The sequence below is a fragment of the Ctenopharyngodon idella genome, chromosome 12, assembly GCF_019924925.1.
Source record: "Ctenopharyngodon idella isolate HZGC_01 chromosome 12, HZGC01, whole genome shotgun sequence".
Classification (NCBI taxonomy): Eukaryota; Metazoa; Chordata; class Actinopteri; order Cypriniformes; family Xenocyprididae; genus Ctenopharyngodon; species Ctenopharyngodon idella.
Window position 1 is genome coordinate 20203643 of NC_067231.1, and position 20535 is coordinate 20224177.

General features: G+C 36.6%; 1 protein-coding gene across 1 annotated transcript; it reads right to left on the reverse strand.

The window, feature by feature from the left end:
• Positions 1-913: 913 nt before the first annotated feature.
• On the reverse strand, positions 914-19631 carry nrap (nebulin-related anchoring protein). The gene is given in 43 exon segments (XM_051915460.1): positions 914-1808; positions 3342-3494; positions 3722-4033; positions 4140-4247; positions 4914-5018; positions 5110-5208; positions 5681-5785; positions 5930-6241; positions 6412-6519; positions 6686-6790; positions 6873-6971; positions 9190-9294; positions 9403-9600; positions 9697-9810; positions 9906-10013; positions 10127-10231; positions 10347-10445; positions 11546-11650; positions 11740-12051; positions 12382-12486; positions 12581-12652; positions 12654-12680; positions 12813-12917; positions 13009-13206; positions 13339-13446; positions 13533-13640; positions 13756-13860; positions 13955-14053; positions 14242-14355; positions 14463-14570; positions 14677-14781; positions 15306-15422; positions 15954-16061; positions 16161-16268; positions 16351-16458; positions 16546-16650; positions 16738-16845; positions 17100-17204; positions 17343-17450; positions 17540-17644; positions 18823-18910; positions 19083-19177; positions 19414-19631. Coding segments are annotated over 43 exon segments (5481 nt in total). The 5' UTR covers positions 19486-19631; the 3' UTR covers positions 914-1460.
• Between the last annotated feature and the right edge of the window lie 904 nt (positions 19632-20535).

Here is a 20535-nt window from a genome sequence, read left to right on the forward strand (position 1 = left end):
GCACACACACAGATGATTTTACTACCACTCTGACCACAAATTCACTCATTGGCAGTTCTTATCTCTAGGAAAAATGGTCACATTACTTAAAGCTTTCTTCAGAGATGTCAGGCTCTCCCCTTCCTCAGCAGTGAACTTTGACTGAGGGGATGCTGATTGTTTGTCTTTAAAATGCTTGATATTCCTGCTTTTATATGCATGCAAAATGTGCATTAATTAGTCATCCTTTGTAAAAGATGTATTTAGAAAACCCAGCTGTTCTAATCCTAAGAGGTATATTGTATGAATATGATCACTATAATAGTGCTTGAAGTTAAAATAAACATGCATCATGCATTAACCAGAAAACAGTTTTTATTCCATATGCTAAGATGCAGTGAATAGACCTATTTTCTCTTTTGAGAGGGTTTTTCCACCTAGATTCCCGTAACCAATTCCAATGCCCAGAATTCAGCTGTGAATTCGCATCAGCCTTCGCAAGTGTCTCTATGGGCTAAGCATCACCAGTTCCTTCACAACAGTTGTTCAGCACCTCTGCTTTTGGCATTATGGGTCAACACTTGCATTGGAAAAGCAAGAAAATAAACATGATTTATTTCCTTAAACTGATTTTCATTATGTCCCAGCAATAGTCAGCGAGGCCCCGCTGAGCAGTTCCTCCAATCTGCCGGGATGATAACTGCTATTTTACAGCTTGTATAGTGATTAGTGATCCATCCATCCATCCATCCATCCATCCATCATCTATCTATCTATCTATCTATCTATCTATCTATCTATCTATCTATCTATCTAAGACAGAGAAGTCCTTCCTCAAATAAAAGTTTATCACAAGAAACTGTCAACTATCAACACAATAAGACTGTCTGTGACTGCCATCTAGTGCTCAAGATTGTTAAAAAAAAGTGAGATGTTTTATGAAGGACATTTGAAAACAAAACTTTTATTATTATCATGTGTCATAATTCACACTTGAAGTTCAGCTATTTTAACTCTGCTAGCAGAGTTGCGGTGCTTTCTCATAAAGCGCAGCTGGATAGACATACAATATATCCAATAACTCAAATAACATATCCATTTCAGAACCACCAGAGACAACTGTCAAATCCACCAGAAGAACATGGGTCTTACTCTTAAACAGTGCGAGAACACTTCTCTAAAATCACGCTCACCCTTACCCTTATTCTTACATACATTGTCCATACTTGCAGCTTTGTTTGATATTTCTTCTTAACAATAATAACTACAATCACCTTCATTAAAAAGAAAACCAACCATGATTTTCATCTTTTACAGTCTGGACTTACTTTAACCATCTTCAAGATCACTTTTCTCTTATAGCTTTCATATAAATATCCCTCACTCATGGATCAATTAAAAATAGAATCAGAGAACACCAGGATCTACATGATGCTCATAAATTAAATTTAAAAAAACAAAAGGAAGACAAAAATGACAGATTACATTGTTCCTGACTTTGCAGCAGCCTGATCTGTGATGGCCCGGTTTTCACTCATCTGTCTTGCGGTGGATTCATCAGCATGAGACTGGCTCATAATGGATTGTTTCTTGGTGGACTGGTTGGTGATAGACTGATTCGTGGTTGAATGGGAAGTAACAGACTGTGACGTGATGGATTTTGTGGTCTTGGCCTGCTTGAATGTGGTGTGAATAGTCTTCTTCCTCTTGACGTGGAGGATCTCCATAGCATCAGGATTGACTCCTGGCTGCTGCAACTCCTTTGTGGTCTCCGTCTGCTCTGCGGTGGATTGCTGTTGCTCCTGGAACTCCTGCTGTCTCTGGAGCATCTGAGACAGAAGAAAATGATCAAATGAAATATGAGGGGAGAGGAAATAGAGTCAAGTTGGTAATGTGGTAAAACTTTTAAAAGCACTCTGTTCCAAAAACCTAGTGCGCTACCATTTGAAGGCACACTCCTGATTTGAAGACCATATATGCAACCTATAATACCTTGTTTTAGCCAAATTCTAAAGCAGTATGGCATGTATGCCATAATACAGTACGACAAGCTCAGTATCCAAGATGATGGATGAGCTAAAAGAAATTACATTTATAAATAAACTTTTAAAGTCAACATGAAATGAAATTTCATCTATTTTCTAAATGTATGTAATAGATCTTATTGTGAATAATTAATCTGTGTATATGTTTTAATCTTCTCTCTGGTGATGTATGCAGGACTTTTCCAATCTTAAACCCCGCCACTAAATAAAAAAAAAAAAAAAAAGATAATTGCGACTTTTTATCTCACAATTCTGACGTTACTTCTCACAATTCCCAGTTTACATCTTGCAATTCTGAATTCTTTTCTCAGAAACTTGCAATTGCGAGTTATAATGTCAGAATTGCGAGATATAAACTCACAATTGCGAGAAATAAAGTCAGAATTGCAAGTTATAATGTCAGAATTGTGAGATATATACTCATAATTGTAAGAAATAGTCCGAATTAAGATATAAACTCAAGATTCTGACTTTTTCCTTGCAATTGCGAGTTTATATCTCTTTTTTTCTCAGAATTGTGAGATATAAACTCGAGTTTATATCTCACAATTCTGAATTTATAACTCGCAATTGTGTTATAAAGTAAACAACAGTCGCAATTGAGAGGAATAAAGTCAGAATTGTGATATCGCAATTCTGACTTTTTTCTTGCAATTGCGAGTTCATATTGCGCAATTTTGAAAAAAAAAAGTCAGAATTGCGAGATAACATGCAATTGCGACTTTATATATCACACAATTCTGACTTTACAACTCGCAATTGCAAGTTTATATCACACTATTCTGAGAAAAAAAAGTCAGAATTGCAAAATATAAACTCGCAATTGCAAGAAAAAAGTCAAAGAATTGTGAGATAAAAAGCTGCAATTACCTTTTTTATTTTTTATTCAGTGGCAGAAACAAGCTTCCATGACATCACGATCACAATATAGAAAAAAAAGATATGTCGCTACTTACATTTCACTGCGACTTTAAATTTTATTCAATACTAAAAGTGTAAAAATTTAATATTATATCCAATATTTGTGTGTTATGTATTTTTATACATAACACAAATATTGGATATAATATTGCAGTATTGTGCTGTTAGGTTAGCAACATGCTAGCATCCTAACTCTATTGAAATCAATTGTCAGTGCTATTTGTTTAGCTTGTGGAGTTGCTGCCTACGTAGAGTGTTCCAAAGCGATCACTTATGAGGTACCATGATGGTTAGGATGCTAACAAGGCAGCTCACTAGTGTTTGAAACAGAGCAAATAATCATATTCAGATATCTTCAGATAATAAGTAATATTGTGATGTAGAGTTCTGTCTCACCATTAGGTGCTGATACTGGGCGATAGCCTCATCAGTGGTTACTCCTTCAGCAAGGCCTAGTTCTGCTGCACGGCGGGCCATTTCTACCTTAAGAGAGCCTGGTGGGGTCCAGCCCACACCTTTAATCCAGTTCAGATCTGATTTGTAGTTGACCTGCAACCACAGAGTCAGGACCATTAAACCTGCTACATGAGGACAACTATAAGAACAATTAATTTATCAAAATAATGTAATCTAAGAAGTCACCAAGTCACTGCAAGGTCATTTTTTCACATGCAAAGTGCCTCATGTCAACCACATGTCATCAGAGATATTAGCATACAATGGCATCAATACAGTTCTTGATAACATTCTTAATAATCCCAAAACTCAGTTCTCACATCGCTCTGCAGCTGGTAGGCTTTTTTAGCGTGTTTGACATTGAGCTGGTTAGGATCACAGGTGTAGTCATGGAGATGCTGGCGATAGTTGACGTTGCTGAGCTGAGCCTGGCTCTTCTTAGCATGCTGGAAATCAGGCTGGTCGGCATGGATCTTAAACTGAGAGCGTGTCTCCTGGGACTGCTTCTTGTACACGTTGTTGCTCTGGAGCTTCCCTACAGCCAATGAGTGTTTCATCTTGGGGTCATCCTCAACGCTGAGGAGGCCCACCTGATGGCCCTTCTCTTTGACAAATGCCTCCTTATAGCGGAACTGAAAAGGAATGGTACACCATATATTAAATTAAAATTTTGAAGTTGGGTTTTACTTAATGAAATAGTACACAATTTGGCAGATAAACATTTTGATTCGTACTTACATCACTCGCAATTTCTCTAGAGGCCTTGGCTGTCTGGAAGGGAATGGCGTCTAACCTGAGGTCGTAACCTGCAGACTTCACCTTCTCACCTGATGTTTTATACACTTTCTGCAAAGTGAAAGAGAAGAAAGAGCATAGACAATATTAAAGGATGTACACTATCATTCAAATGTTCAAAATCTTTTTTAATGTATTTGAAAATTATTCCTGTGATTTTTTTTTTTTTTTTGATAAACCATGATACACTACCTTTTAAAAATTTGGAGTAAGTATAATTTTTAAAGAAATTAATACTTTTATTCAGCAAGAACAGGTTCAGTCAATAAAATATGGCAGTATAGACTTTTTAAATGTTACAAAAGGCTTCTATTTTAAATAAAAGCTGTTATTTTAAACTTTCTATTAATCAAAAATACTGGGGAAAAAATGTATCTCGGTTTCCACAAAAATATTATGCAGCAAAAACTGTTTTGAACATTGATAATAATAAGAAATGTCTCTTGAGCACCAAATCAGCATATTAGAATGATTTTTGAAGGATCATGTGACACTGAAGACTGAAGCTGAAAATTCAGCTTTGCATCACAGGAATAAATTTGTATTTAAAAATATATTAAAACAGAAAACAGTTATTTAAATTGTAATAATATTTCACAATATTACTGTTTTACTGTATTTTTGATCAAATAAATGCAGCCTTGGTGAGCACATGAGACTTCTTTCAGAGATACTGAGATACCTCTTGTAAGAGTCCCAAAAAAACAGCAAGCTTACATCACTAATTTGCTGAGCATTGATCTTTGCTCGGATGAAGTCAGGATGATCAGGGGGTAATGTGTATTTGTGCATAGAGTCAGAGTCTCCAGACTTGTACATCCTCTGAAACAGGATAAAAGTCTTGTTATTCACATCACCCAAAGCAATCACTGGCTACACACACATTGAGGCAAGCATGCTGGGTTAAACTTACCTCACTACACTGCATGTAGCTGTTCTTTGCATGGATGATATCTGGTGAATCAGCAATTTGAGTGAACTTCAGACTGTCAGGATGTTGACGGTACTTCTTCTACAGAGGGTAAGGGTGAAGCAAAGCATTTATTACGAACCATGTTTTTATGCGGTATGATTTTATTATAGTATACTAGGAAAATTACTACTGTAAACCCCACTTGCAATCCATTTTATTTCTGTGTTCACTTCACTAACAAGAGTGAAGCAGGGTATTTAAAAAAAAAAAAAAAAAAAAGGGTAATTTATTGGAGTGTGAAAAGTGAGCATTCCATACCAGAATGAATCTAAATCTAAAATAGCTAAATAGTAATTCTGCTATTAGTTAACATTATCCAATAACCTGTTTGATGTCTGACCTAACGGATGTCAGCATAAAAGTGAAGATGGTTAAGGAAGAGCAAGTTAGGTTACAGAGGCATTTTGGAATAATGTGAATGGATGATTAATTCACAATAAGACCAGGAACTTGCATTAAGAAAGTAAATAGGGTCATTTATTAATTCCTGTTGAATTGAAGTGCAACTTACATCACTAATGAGCTCTCCAGCTTTCTTTGCAGACTCCATCTGGGGTGCACCTACTGAATCCCAGGCCACTCCCTTCATGAAGTTCAGATCTGATTTGTATACATTCTTTGAAAAGGCAAAGAAGACTAGATTATAATATTTGTATTGTGATCTTTTGCCCTGTCACTCCTCTATGGTATGAAGCCAAAACTCAAGATCAGGCTCGTAATCTTTTATGGCCTTTTTTTTTTTTTTATTACTCTTTCTCACCTGGCTCTGCAGGTCATATGCCTTTTTGGCCCACTGCACCTTTATATCATCAGGTAGGACTGTGTAAGAGTGGAAATGAGTCTTATAATCCTGGTCGCTGGCTAAGGCCTGGGCTTTCTTGGCTTGAACCAAGTTCACCATATCTAGAGGCAGCTGATACTGGCCGCTGGTGGACAGAGCGTCTTTGCGATAATGCTGGTCACTGTGCAGACGACCCATCTCCATGCAGTGCATTAGGTGCGAGTCCTCCAGAACGCTACGAGCTCCAATGTGCTTGCCTTTCTCCAATACATGGTTGTGCTTATACTGAACCTATCAAGGCAAAGGAGGTGAATATGTTCAACTGAATGTTGATGTACATGCTGGTTACCACAAACTTGGCAACATGATTGCTTATGTACTGTATATTAATGCATGAGTTTATCAGTGCTGCTTTTGCCCATAAATGTTTATGTGTGTAAATTTAGAGAGGGTAATCTTACATCACTAGCAATGCTGGTGGAGGCTTTTGCAGCCTGGAAGGGGATATCCTTCATGGTGAGTTTATAACCCTGAGCTCTTAGCACATGCCATGACTCCTTGTACTTAACCTGAAATAAAACAGAAAATGTTAAAACGTTTGTCTCGCATGCAAGTTTATTTGAATAAATTCCCCTTTAGAATATCTTTAAAATGAGCTATCAAGTTAAGAACAGTGGATTTTATGATGTAGCAATATCCATAAACACAAAAATAGACTTGGAAGGCTCATCTTACATCACTGAAGTTAGCAGCGTTAATCTTGGCCTGGGTGATTTCAGGTCTCTCAGCAGTAATGGTGTAGTTGTGCCTGAGGTTCTCTCCCTTTTCTTTGTACAAGCGCTAAATAATTTCAGACCACAAGACATTATAATCCCTCTTTTTCTGCAAATCATTGTAGAAACAATATTGCATGTCCTCCTACCTCATTAGTGATCTTACTACTGGCCTTAGCATGCACAATATCCGGAGAATCCGTGACAGATGTGTGTTTGAAAGAGTAGGGTTGCTGGCGATACTTTTTCTGTTAGGGTAAAGAAATAAATTAATATATAATGTGAATTAAAAATACGTACACTACCATTCAAAAGTTTGGATATGGTACAATTTTTTAATGTTTAAAGTCTCTTACGCTCACCAAGGCTGCATTTATTTCATCAAAACACAGTAAAAAACAGCAACATTGTGAAATACTATTAGAATTTAAAATAACTGTTTTCTATTTTAATATATTTTAAAATGTAATTTATTTATGTGATGGAAAAGCTGCATTTTCAGCATCATAACTCCAGTCTTCAGTGCCACATGATCCTTCAGAAATCATTTGAATATGCTGTTGGTGCTCAAGAAGCATTTCTTATTATTATCAATGTTAAAAACAATTGTACTGCTTAATATTTTTGTGAAAACCATGATACTTTTTGAATAGAAAGTTCAAAAGCATTAGGGTTAGGGTTATTTTGATGGTCCCCTTTAGACATTCTGTTGACTATAAGTAACATTGAACCTACATGTCAACTAACTCTCATTAGAGTATTAGTTGAGTATTAGTAGACTTTTAGGAGTAGGGGTAGGGTAAGGGTTAGTAGAATAAGTTGACATGCACTTGCAAAGATACTTATAGTCAGTAGAATGTCTGTTTGAGAATCATCAAAATAAAGTGTTAGCAGATATCAAGCAGACAGTCTACTTATATTCTACTAATACTCTAATGAGAGTTAGTTGACATGTAGTTGCAACATTACTTATAGTTAGGGTTGCAAAGGGGCGGAAAGTTTCCGGTAAATTTCCGGAAACTTTCCACGGGAACTTAACGGGAATTTATGAGAATTTACAGGAATTTACGTGAATTTATGGGAATTTATGAGAATTTGGGGAATTAATTAGAAATTTTGGGAAATTTATATAAATTTATAATATTTATATAAAATGTATCATATAAAAACAAATATAAACATTTTGTTTGGTCATAACATGAAATAAGTTATTTATTTTTCGCATTCAATTAATTCTAATTTAGTAAATATGTAAAATAAATATATTTTTATTGCAGCAATTGTTATGTGTTATTTATTTCAGTGTCACATGATCCTTCAGAAATCATTCTAATATGCTGATTTGATACTCAGTTATTATCATTGTTGGAAACAGTTGTGCTGCTGAATATTTTTTTGGAACCTGTAATACTATTTCCAGGATTCACTGATTAATAAAAAGTTAAAAAGAACAGAATTTATTCAAAATAGAAATGTTTTATAACAATATCACTTTAATATCACTATTCAAACATCCTTGCTGAATAAAAGTATTCATTTCTTTCAAACAAAAAAAAAAGAAAGAAAAAAATTACTGACCCCAAAATTTTGAACGGTAGTGTATATTGTTACAAAAGATTTCTGTTTTAAATAAATGCTGTTCTTTAAATTTTTGTTCATCAAAGAATCCTGAAAAAAGTATCACAGATTATAAAAAATATTAAGCAGCACAACTGTTTCTAACATTGATAACTGAGTATCGAATTAGCATGTTAGAATGATTTCTGAAGGATCATGTGACACTGAAGACTGGAGAAATGATGCTGAAAATTCAGCTTTGCATCACAGAAATAAATTATATTCTTATGTATATCAAAATAGAAAACCATTATTTTAAATTGTAGTTATCTTTCACAATATTACTGTTTTTTCTGTATTTTTGATCAAATGTGCATGTTATGGACTGGGGGAATGCACAGTGCATGCAGGGGGTGTGGCCTCAGTAGCCCTGCAGAAAATAGTGTGCTGTGTGAATGTGATTGAGGAATGTGCAGGGTAAAAATTTAATTAAAATTGCATTAAATATGGTTGTTTTAACCAAAATTATGCTGAATTTTTTTTTAACTACATTTAAGTACCCTGTTATAGGCTAACCTGCAATTTCGCAAATTCCCTGTTTATTCCCATTAATTCACGTTAATTCCCATATATTCCCGTTAATTCCCATGGAAAGTTTCCAGCTTTGAAAATTCCCGGAATTTTGCAACCCTACTTATTGTCAACAGAATGTCTAAATGGGACCATAAAAATAAAGTGTTACCTTTAATTGAAATACAACTTTTTTTGTAACAATGTAAACATTTTAAATGCAACCGTAAAAATATGAATTTCTTTAAAAAAAAAAATCTTAATGAGCCCAAACTTTTGAACAGCAGTACAGACGACCATGCTGGAACAAAGTGTTGAAATTTAAATAGCCATTCATACCTCACTGATTAGATCTGTGGCCCGTTTGGATCCCTCAATCTGTAAGGCACCGGTGGCAATCCAGGCCGCACCACGAAGGTAGTTCAGATCAGAGCGGTAGATTTTCTGTTGTTTAAACACAATATGTTCAAGAGCACTCGACTTTCAGAGGCATTCTTTGGAGCAATGAGTATTAGTAACCATACTAGTGCAAATGCATTGAATTTACATTACCTCACTCTGCAGTTCGTATGCTCTCTTGGCAGCCTGAACTTTGAGGTCATCGGGCAGTGTTGTGTACTTGTGTAATGTAAGTCTGTAGTCCTGATCACTGATCAGAGACTGAGCCTTCTTAGCATGGAGCACGTCCAACATATCCATTGGTAGATGGAACTGAGAATGCACCTTAGAAGAGTCCTTTTTGTATTTGAGCTAAAGAGAGAGAAAGTTGATCAATCACCTGAGCATGACCTCTCAAACACACATTCATGGTACTTCATTCAGTTGTAGCCTTCCTGGAATACTCACATCGCTTTGTATATTTGTGGCATGCACAGAGTGAGCCATGTTTATGTCATCCTGTAGTCCCTTTAGCCCAATCATCTTCCCTTTTGTCTTCTCAAACTGCGCCTTGTACTTTTGCTGAAGGTAAATATTTTATACAGTTTGATAAACAGACAGACAGATAACCAGAAACAGAAACTGTAGCTGATCCCTTTTGTGTACAAAATACTCACATCACTGAGGATCTCTGTAGATGATTTGGCTGCTTGGAATGGAATAGCATCCAAGCGCAACTTGTAGCCACCATCTTTGATCTTTGTCCAGGACTCTTTGTAACGTGACTATATAGAGAAAGAATTTTACTTTTAACAATTTAATGTGGAATTTCAATTGTTTGTGCATGTGTTTAATAGCTTCTGAAACAGAAACAGCAATGTGTGTAATGGATTCTCACATCACTGATGTTCATGGCATTGATCTTGGCCTGCACATGCTCTGGAATATCTCCAATCAGTGTGTACTTGTGCATTTCGTTCTCTCCTTTCTCTCTGTACAATCTCTGTCAACATGAAGATCACATACATGAAGAAATGCAACATTTTCCCCTCTCTTTTTAACAATTGTCACAGAATTCAATTCATAGATTCAAATACTGATTCACAGAAAAGACGTACATCAAGAACCAGTTTGGTGCTGATTTTGGCCTGGACCATCTCTGGGGTGTCCTCCACGCTGGTGAACTTCAGAGCACTCACATTCTGTCTGTACTTTTTCTGGAACATACACAGGTCATGGCAAAGATTAATATTCACTTTCAGTGCTGGGAGATAACACTTTACAATAAGGTTTCATCAGTTAACATTAGTTAACTACTTTAGTTAACATGAACTAAGAATGAACAATACTTCTACAGCATTTATTAATCTTAGTTAATGTTAATTTCAACATTTACCAATACATTATTAAAATCAAATGTTGTATTTGATAACATTAGTTAATGCACTGTGAACTAACATGAACAAACAATGAACAACTGTATTTTTATTAGCTAACATTAACAAAGATTAATAAATACTGTAACAAATGTATTGCTCATTGTTAATTCATGTTAGTTAATGCATTATCTAATGTTAACAAATGAGACCTTATTGTACCAGAGTGTGTTTTGAATTCATTGTCTGAACTGTCTGTTGGGTGTACAGCCCTCAAGTTCTTTCATTTCAAGCACAATTTGCTTCAATCATTTCATAATACCTTTAACACATGCATAATTAAAGTGTTAACCCCCAGGCATGTGCTTTTTTATTTTAGCTGAGTTTAACATCTATACTCAAAGTGAAGTGAGTGCATCTAATAATAGTCATGGATGTCAGCCTAACAGCAGCACTTGACATCATGTTTCTCTGTTTTACATGTTTCAAAATCTTAAAACCTTCATTTTACACTATTATTTATACAAAAATATTCTTTAGTAAAATAGTTATTCTTTAGTAAAATACTCTTTTAGTCTACAATGTCAAATTTCTGAATGCATTATAATCTAAAAATATATTATTAATAAAATCTAGGCCTAATATTTAATATAGTTCTCAGCCATGTTTGCTGAGACAATTAACTATACAAGGTTCTGATGAACTGAGGAAATAGTTAATTCCTATTCCTATTCCTATCTGCTAAATATAACCTTAAGCTATTTGCTCTGCAAGCATTACATAACTGCTCTCCAAGTGGTTATGTACGCTTTAAATTTTTGGAAGGTCTTGCAGATGACCTAGGAATCTAGTGACTCCCTTAAGGTATTTGAGCTGAAAGAAGAAAAACTTTGACATTTAGTGTGTATGGTTGCTCATGTTCATGAGAGGTTGATCTGTACCTCGCTGGCTAAATCTGTAGCTTTTCTGGCCTGTTGTATATCAAGTGATCCAGTGGTCTCCCATCCCACCCCTTTCATCCAGTTCAGGTCAGAGCGATACTTTTTCTGTGAAGAAAACAACGTTTTTTTTTTTTGCATTTAGCTTTACAAGTCTTTGGCTTTACAAGTCATTAAAGTGAATGCTGGGCTCTTACATCACTCTGTAGGCCGTAGGCTTTCTTGGCCCATTCCAGTTTCATATCACTGGGCAGGATGGTGTATTTGTGTAGGAAGGTTTTGTAGTTTTGTTCAGTGGCCAGTTCCTGGGCTTTCTTGGCATGGGTGAGGGTCATCATATCGAGTGAGGAACTGTATTTGGTCTTGTTGTCTTCATACTCTTTCTTGTAGTTGAGGTCACTCTGGAGTTTGGTGGCCTGGGCCGAATGGGCCATCTGAGAATCACCTGACACAGTCTTCACACCAATCATCTTCCCTTTTGTCATCTCATATTCTTGCTTGTACTTCACCTACATAAATGGAATATCAGGAGATAAGATTATAAGTCACGATACTTAAGATTTCAGTGTCTAGTTGAGTGCTAAGTGAGTCATGTGTATCAGTAGAGTGTTTAATCACTCACATCACTGGCAAGATCTCTTGTTGCTTTGGCTGCGAGAATCGAAATCGTGTCCAAGCCAAGCTCAAAACCCTTCTCTCTCTGCTCCTCCCAACTACTCTTATAAGTTTTCTGAAAATCACCAATGTAATGTGTTGATTAAAAGCAGGCGGTGGGTTGTTAGTTCTTGTGCAGGTTATTGGTGCAACATAAGTACAGGTTCATGTGATTCAGTTCATACCCCACTGAGAAGCTCTGCATTAGCTTTGGCTTGCTTGAAGAGAGGCTCATCTTTACTCATAGTGTACTGGTGCATTGTCTGCTCAGTGCCTGCCTTGTACGCCAGCTGAGGATGAGAAAACACCAACCAATCTCAGATAGGACTCCAGTTAAATGTCCACTGAGGAGATAAATATTCAATCGTATTGATCCTATCTTACGCCACTCTGTAGTTCCTGGCTCTTCTTGGCATGTATGATGGAAGGAGTGTCTGCCACTTGTGTGAATTTCACACAGGTCCACCTTCTGGCGATACTTTTTCTGTAGAGAGGTAGAAAATGCAGCAGGAAAAATTCAACAGGATATTTTTTACAGTTAAAAAGCCTAGGGAAATACTGATCATCGGCGATGTGAGTCTAATCAGTAGGGAATACACATTTTGTAATCACCAACCTCACTGAGTAGTTCTCCTGCCTTCTTGGCTTGTTCTACATCCAGGCAGCCATCAGCCTCCCATCCGACTCCTTTCATCCAGGTCAGGTCTGATCGGTACTGGTTCTAAAAGAGACAAACCAATTATCCATTTAGCATGCATAAATTAATGCACATTATGTGTATCCTTGCATATAGACATGCTTTGTCTTCTTACATCACTCTGCAGTTGGTAAGCTTTCTTAGCTTGCTGCACTTTCATGTCATCAGGCAGTACGGTATAATCGTGTAACTTCTTCCTGTAGTCCAAATCACTTGCCAGGGCCTGAGCCTTTTTAGCATGACTCAGATTCACCATGTCCAGAGGAAGGTGGAAATTGGATTGAGTCTCCTTAGAACCCTTTTTATAAGCGACCTATAGCACAGAAATTTGATTGTTTTTTGTTTAGGCTTAATAGTATTTGAAGAATCTTAGATTGAGCACTCATGTTAATGGGAAAAACACAGTTTGGATTAACTTAACCTGACTTTGGCTACTCAGGCTTACCTCACTGCTAAGCTTGGCCACCTGAAGGGAGTGCAGTGTTTTAGAGTCACTCACATCCATTCCAATGGCTTTGTCCTTGTTCTTTGTATATGCCTCCTTATACTTGATCTGTACGGCCGAGAAGAAATCAAATCAACCCCAGAAAACAAATTTAATGAAGTTTTACATTTAAACATTGAACATTTGATTCTTACATCACTAGCCAGGTCTCGAGAGGCTTTGGCAGCTTTGAGTGTCAGTGTATCCAGGCCGATATCACATGCTTTAGATTTGTTCTTCTCCCAGTTTTCTTTGTATTTGATCTGTGAACGTGCAGAAAGAACGTGCTTAACAATGCAGTCAACACTGGTGAACTATATATATATATGGATGACAAACAATGTGCCAAGGCTCTGGAATGTGTGAGCATAGCCTTACATCACTGACGAGTTCTGCATTGACTCTGGCCTTCTTAAGTTCTGGTGTATCTTGAGATAATGTATACTGTGTCTTTGTCTTCTCATAGTTGGCTTTGTAGTTCAGCTTTAATGAGAGAGAGATTATATGTGAGGCTTACTGTAGATATGTTATATTAAATTCACTTAAACACTCAATAACAAGGACAATTGATGCTTACATCACTAAGCTGATGAGCATTGATTCTGGCTTGCACAATTTCAGGAGTGTCCGTAACCTGGCTGAATTTCAGCTTGTCGATATGTTGTCTGTAGTTTTTCTGTGTGGGGAAAAAAGGACATCCATTTAGATTAGCTTGCATGTTTACAAGCGTGAAGCTAATTTGTAAGGCTAAAGCAGCACTGTTCAAGCAATTAAAGATGGCATAATTACTGAAGACAAGTTCATGGCAGAATAGCCAATACTGGAGGTTTAAGTTTATAGCTGCTACAAGAATGGCAGACTTACATCTTTGAGCGGCTCCAGTTTTTTCTGTGACTGATAGGACGGGGTGATGGTGGCTGGATAGTTGTACTCACCCTGCACATTCTTCTCCTGCTCATATTCTGATTTGTAGGAAATCTGAAATCAGATGGTATTAGAGAATATCTAAACACACTGCACTATGCTTGGTAATTTAAAAAAAAAAATAGATAATATGTTTGGGGGAAAAAAATTTTTTTTCTTACATCACTGGCAAGCTTTCTGACGTTCATGGCATGCATGGTCTTCTTGTCGATGCCACCCCCTTCATAGTGCCCCTTCATGTGATTGGTGTAATTCTCTTTGTATTTATTCTGCAATCACAGAGTGAATGAGCTTGCATATGACTGCACAAAAGTGCCCAGCACAGTGACACCTTAAATATAGAATATGCTGTCACATCACTGATGAGGCACTCACATCACTGGTATACTTGGCGATCTTTGACACATTCTTGAACTGTGGCGTCTCACAGTAGTTGATGCTGTGGCCTTTTGTGTTCTCAAGGTCCTTTCTGTATTCAACCTGTATAATGGGATGATGTCTGGGTCACGTAGGCAATGATATTGTGGAATTTTAAGTGGTGAACTTTATGCTCTGCATACAGAAATCCATGTGCCCTTTTGACATTTGCTTGTAAATCAGGGTCGGGTGAGTATGCAGTATTGTTTATGGCATCATCAGGTATACACTGTGGCATGCAGAAAGATCTACTGATCAAAATAGAATGATGATGTGGCCCCTGGGCTTGTGTTCTCTTTGTTTATGTCTGTGGGTGGCTGGGCTCAGTAGGAGGGCTCATGGGATGTGGGGAATGCAGGTGTGGAGACGTTATGTCTGGCTAAGCCGATGACAGATGAGTTCACTGATCCTCTTTTAGCACTTGTGCATCCTAAAATGTTACAAATCTACAGCTAACTAATCAAGGCTGTTGCTAAATATTTTTAACAGGAGATAGTAAGTGTATATTCAAATTAAAATGTCCTCCATCTATTCTCATGTGCCTCTTAACTTATTTAGGCAATGGACCAAGGGCATAAGGCTCTCACCTCGCTCATAAGCTTGTTGATCTTGCGCTGACTCTTTAGAGTCAGGTTGTCCTCAGTGTTTAAAGTGTGGTATGCAGAAGATCCCTTCATCTTGTTCAAATCCTTCTTGTATTTCAGCTGCAGGTTAAAAATGGAGAGAGAGGGGTAAGGAAGGTGTTCAAACACAACAATACCTAGTCTACAGGATGCCTGATTTGTCAGGATGAATTCCTGTGACATGAGAGAACATACACAATCAGTCATTTAGACAGTCAGTATGTCTAAATATGTCTTTTGATGCCTCTAAAGTGACAACACTGGATTCTTGGTGGGAGTCATGGGAGGAAATGTGCATATTCCACTCAGTGATGACAGGCCAAGTTGACAAAATATTCATCAGTGTTATTTTAGTATTATCTATATACTATTATAGTTTTATTCATATTTTGTATTAGCTTTTAGTTTTCTATGTTCTGTTTTCATTTTAGTTGAATTTTTAGTAGTTTTATTTTGTGCTTTTTTTTTCATTTAATGTCTATATATATTGGATAACTTCTAAGATCTGAAATTACTAACTGGAAATAAATAAAAACTGAAACTGAATATTCAGTTTAAATTCTCACTGAAACATTGAAAATGACAGAACACTTCAGCAGTGCTGATACTCACATCACTGGCTATGTCATGGGCTCTCTTGGCCATCTGATATCCAGGGGTAATCATAGCAGGGAAGCTGCCCTTGCCCTTTTGCTGTTCATATTCCTCAGTATAGGCATGCTAAAAGAATTAGAGATGTTCAGTGTAACCATATGCAATGATGTAACCACATAGGATGTAAACGAAAGGCACTGTATGTGCAAAAGAGCATTGTGTCACCTGACTGAAGTGTTCTGCATTCTCTTTGGCCAGAGCAAACTCCGCAGCCCCGGCATCAGTGCTGGCCTTGCCCTTAATCTCCTGCTCATATTTCTGTTGATATTTCACCTGCACAAAAACAACATTGATTTTACATCTATCACACACACGCAGCTGGCATTTACATGCAATCACACATTTGGACACTTACTTTGCTGGCCATCTCGCCTGCTTTTTTGGCCACCTGGTATCCAGGAGTGAAGTGGGCAGGAAAACTGCCTTTGCCTCTCTGCTGTTCATAGCCCTCAGTGTAGACATACTGTTTTCATTGAAGGAGACACAGAATTAGGATATATGAAGAGTATTTAGACAGACACAAAGAATTTTCAAGATTCTATTCTCTTACGTCACTGACGATCTTCCCTTGATTTTTAGCTAGAAGTACGTCAGGAGTATCCGTCACAGTGGTGTACTTTGACACTCGTTCTTCATGGCCTTTCTTATACTCCAACTAAATAAAAAAGCAAGGAATGATAAACCAATACTGAACCTGGTAGGAAAGAAAGTGCACTTTTTGTAACAAAACTGTTTTGCTTACATTGCTAGCCAGTGTATTAGCTTTCTTTGCCATTTCATATCCTGGAGTGATCATGGCTGGAAAACTGCCCTTTCCTTTAGATTGCTCATATTCTTCTGTGTATTTCACCTGTAAATCAACATAACACATCGCAGGTAAGAAACACACAATTTACTATACTTATAATATACTATATTCTAATATAATTAGTTTGGATTTGATCAACAGTTATTAGAAATATGACAAATAATTTGCTATTACCACAGTTTGCTATGAGAGAATACTATACCAGAAGCTCACAAAATTGGTGTAAAGATTCTTGAATTTTTAAAACCATGCATGCCATTTCAGTGTCAGAGGTCACTTTGGAAATTTGTCCTTACATCACTGGCCAATGAGACTCCAGTCTTGGCATGTAACATCTCAGGTGTGTCTGCTACAGAGGTAAACTGCGTCACACGCTCTTCATGGCCTCGTTTGTATTCCACCTGCAGCCCAAATGACCACGTCAGGTCACTCTTAGTAATACATCATCATTATTTATCCATTTATTGAAGCAGCAAAAAACAGCAAGAGCCTCATTTTTCAAAGCATTTGCCCTATTGAGTCTGAATCAGATCACTCACATCACTAATGGTCTTCTGTGCCTGGGTCACACGTACGATTTCCTGGCTGGTAACGCTGCCCGAGTAAAATGACTGTTGGCCCACAAATTCAGTTTGGTAACCTTGCTGCTTTTAGAAAGATTAGAAACCAGTCACATGTTGAAGTCCACAACTAAACTTAGACAGTATTAAACAGTATTTATTTATTGTTTACTCACCTGACTGGCAAGCTGGCTGGCCTTACGAGCTTGCTCGATTTCTTTCGATCTCATGTCATAGTGGAAAGTGGACATAAAACGCTCCCCTTCTTCTCTATATTTATTCTAAAAACCAGAGCGATATAAACATGGAGCTGTCAGTGAGCTTCCTACAGGCACAAGCAAAGTCATATTAAAAGATATGCAACATCAGTGGGTCTAGTGAGTGCTATTTTTCCACACTGTCTTTTGATCATTTTTTGGTGATGAAATGAAATTATACATGTGAAATGGAAGTATGGTGGTTTGCACTTTGTCACTCTGAGACCATCGCAGTGACAGACAGGGGCAGCTGGGGATCCCACAGAGAGAGATTCAGAGAAAGAGAGGGAGGGAAAGAAAGCAAGAAAGGAAGAGAGGTGGGCTCTATATTCATGTGGTATAAATTTAAACAGCAAATACATAAAGAAGGCCAGAGAAGAGTATCATGTCACACCACAGAAATAACTGGAGAGATGTAGTTCTCATTCCAAACCAGTAGAGTCACCAGGGCCTTTGAGCTCTCCTAAAAACAGCACTTTAACCCAGCTCATATAGGGGGTATTACAAGCAAAATGACCCATATTCAATTCTTTAATATACCTTTTGCTTGTAAATTTATTTAAATTTATCCAGACAGTAAATACACTGAGCACCACTAGCACCAGGCAGCCTAAAAAGCCCAACTGTTTCTCTGAATCTGTATCATTTTTTAAAGAACATTTTCATTTATTGATCATTTAAAATATTTTACTTTCCGCATACCTGTGTTTTAAAGCGGTTAATGAGCTCAGATATCTAAGCTTAAGTATTTTTAAAGTCTTCATAAGTAAACTAATAAAATAATTTCAACTCAGATCTTATTTCACTATTTATTAATTTATTTGTTAAGAAGTGTTATAAGTGGGATAATGTACAGTCAACTGGTCATTATCCCAAAATAAATCACCATGAAGAGGTCTACTGTACATTACGCCTTACTTAATATTTAATATATTCTATATAAAAATACATCTCAATTTTCACAGCATTAACTTAGAATTTTACGCTTGTAAATTTTACGCTTGTACTCCCTTAAATAATGTTACAGAAAACCAAAATATGAATTGAATTTTTCTAAAATTATTAATTTTTATAACCTCAGCTTTTCTCTCTAAGGTGTACTTAGATTCTTTACTACAGAAATTTGTCAGATGTACAGTATTTGCAACTTAAATAAAGTCTGGTAATGTTTTGTGTTGTCTGTGACGTAAACAAAACCTCACCTCACTGACTGCCGCAGATTGCTTCTTGGCATTGATGTTGACTGGTGTCTCATAAACACTTGTAAAAGTGTTGTTCTTTGGATTATGCCTATAAAATATGAGAGACAAATAATTATATATTTAACAATTTAAAGTGCCAAATTGTACAAATTATGCCTTCAGCCATGATGCAAAGAAAAATAATGCTGATTTATTAAAACACTGAGCCTTAATTGTTACTAAAAAATGAGATTCGAGCCAAAAATTACTCAAAAACTTACACTTGGCAGTATGGCCTTTTCTGATGGCTGACAAAATTATTGGCAGTCAGAACCATCTTACAGACCTCACAGTGAAAACATGATTTGTGCCAATTCTGAAAGAGAAAAGAGGGACATTTCATGCAGAGCCTGAGAAAATGAAACGTGTACTTTGAAAATAACTGAACACAATTCCTCCTCCTGAAAATCTGTCCAATTTAATTAGTCCAATGTAGTCTTGCTTACATCATAGAAAACATGGATAGACTTAAAAATTCATTGTCACAATCTAATGATCTATAGACTATCGTTTTAATTTGTATGAGCTTTGAGACATGTAGTAAAGCCTTACCTGACCAATAAGATTGATCTTCTCCGCTGGGTACACCACAACCCCGCACCTGGCACACTTCTGAACATTCATATTTTTATCCAATTAAGATGGCAACTCCAGAGAAATATAAAAACAACAGTCAGTAGAGGAAAGCAAGGCTTCCCAGACAGTCCCTTGTTCCCACTTGTGTCTCAGTCTCTGTCCTGTGTTAAACTTAGATCTGCTCTCTGACAGAGACCCTGTCTAGTACATGTCAGTGGGTGCAGAGTTCCACCCCTCTTTAGCTGTTGCCAGTCAGCTGACTGGTTGCCCAGCTGTCAGTTACTTGAAAGGGGAGAGAGATGTCACTGAATTGTGATCACGGTGTTGTTCACTTTGAGTACATTAGTCAGAGCCTTCAGACATGCTCTAAATAGGTGGATGAAGTCACGGCTTGATCATTGAGCACGTTATGAATTGCCTTAGTTTCTAGTAGCATATGTACATGTTATCATGGCTTTCCGTCATTTTCTCAAATAAGCTTTCATTGTTCATGCTGTTATATACTACATAACCTTCAAATATTACGATTAAGTCATTCTCAAAATATGGTGACTAACATGTCCATTGACAATCAGTCATTAAAAATATTTAAAATATAACAGAAATCCTGTATAAAAGGCATCCTTTTATAATTTATGAAGGTTACACTTTATTTTAAAGTACCATAGTTACATTATAATTACTCAAATAAGTACTGAGTACTATTCTTTAAGTACATGTACTTACTATAGAGTTACAGTTAGGGTTTGGTTTAGGGTTAGTTACTTGTAATTATGCATAATTTACTGTTATTACTATAGTAAGTACATGTAGTAACGTGTAACTACGGCAATGTAAAATAAAGTGTTACCTTTATGAAATAATATAAAATGTTTGACTCTACATCATTTATTATCTAATCACATTGGGATAAAAAGGTATTTATTTACTTTAAATTTAATTGGGATAATGTATTGATTTTAGTCTGGTTAATGACGTTTTTTTTAAAATGCAATTGACAGCATTTTTATTCATCCTTCATGAGAATTTGTCACTTGCTGTATTTCTAAAAATTAAAATAAACAAATAAGTCAAGTTGTCCTTGTCCTTGAATAAAAG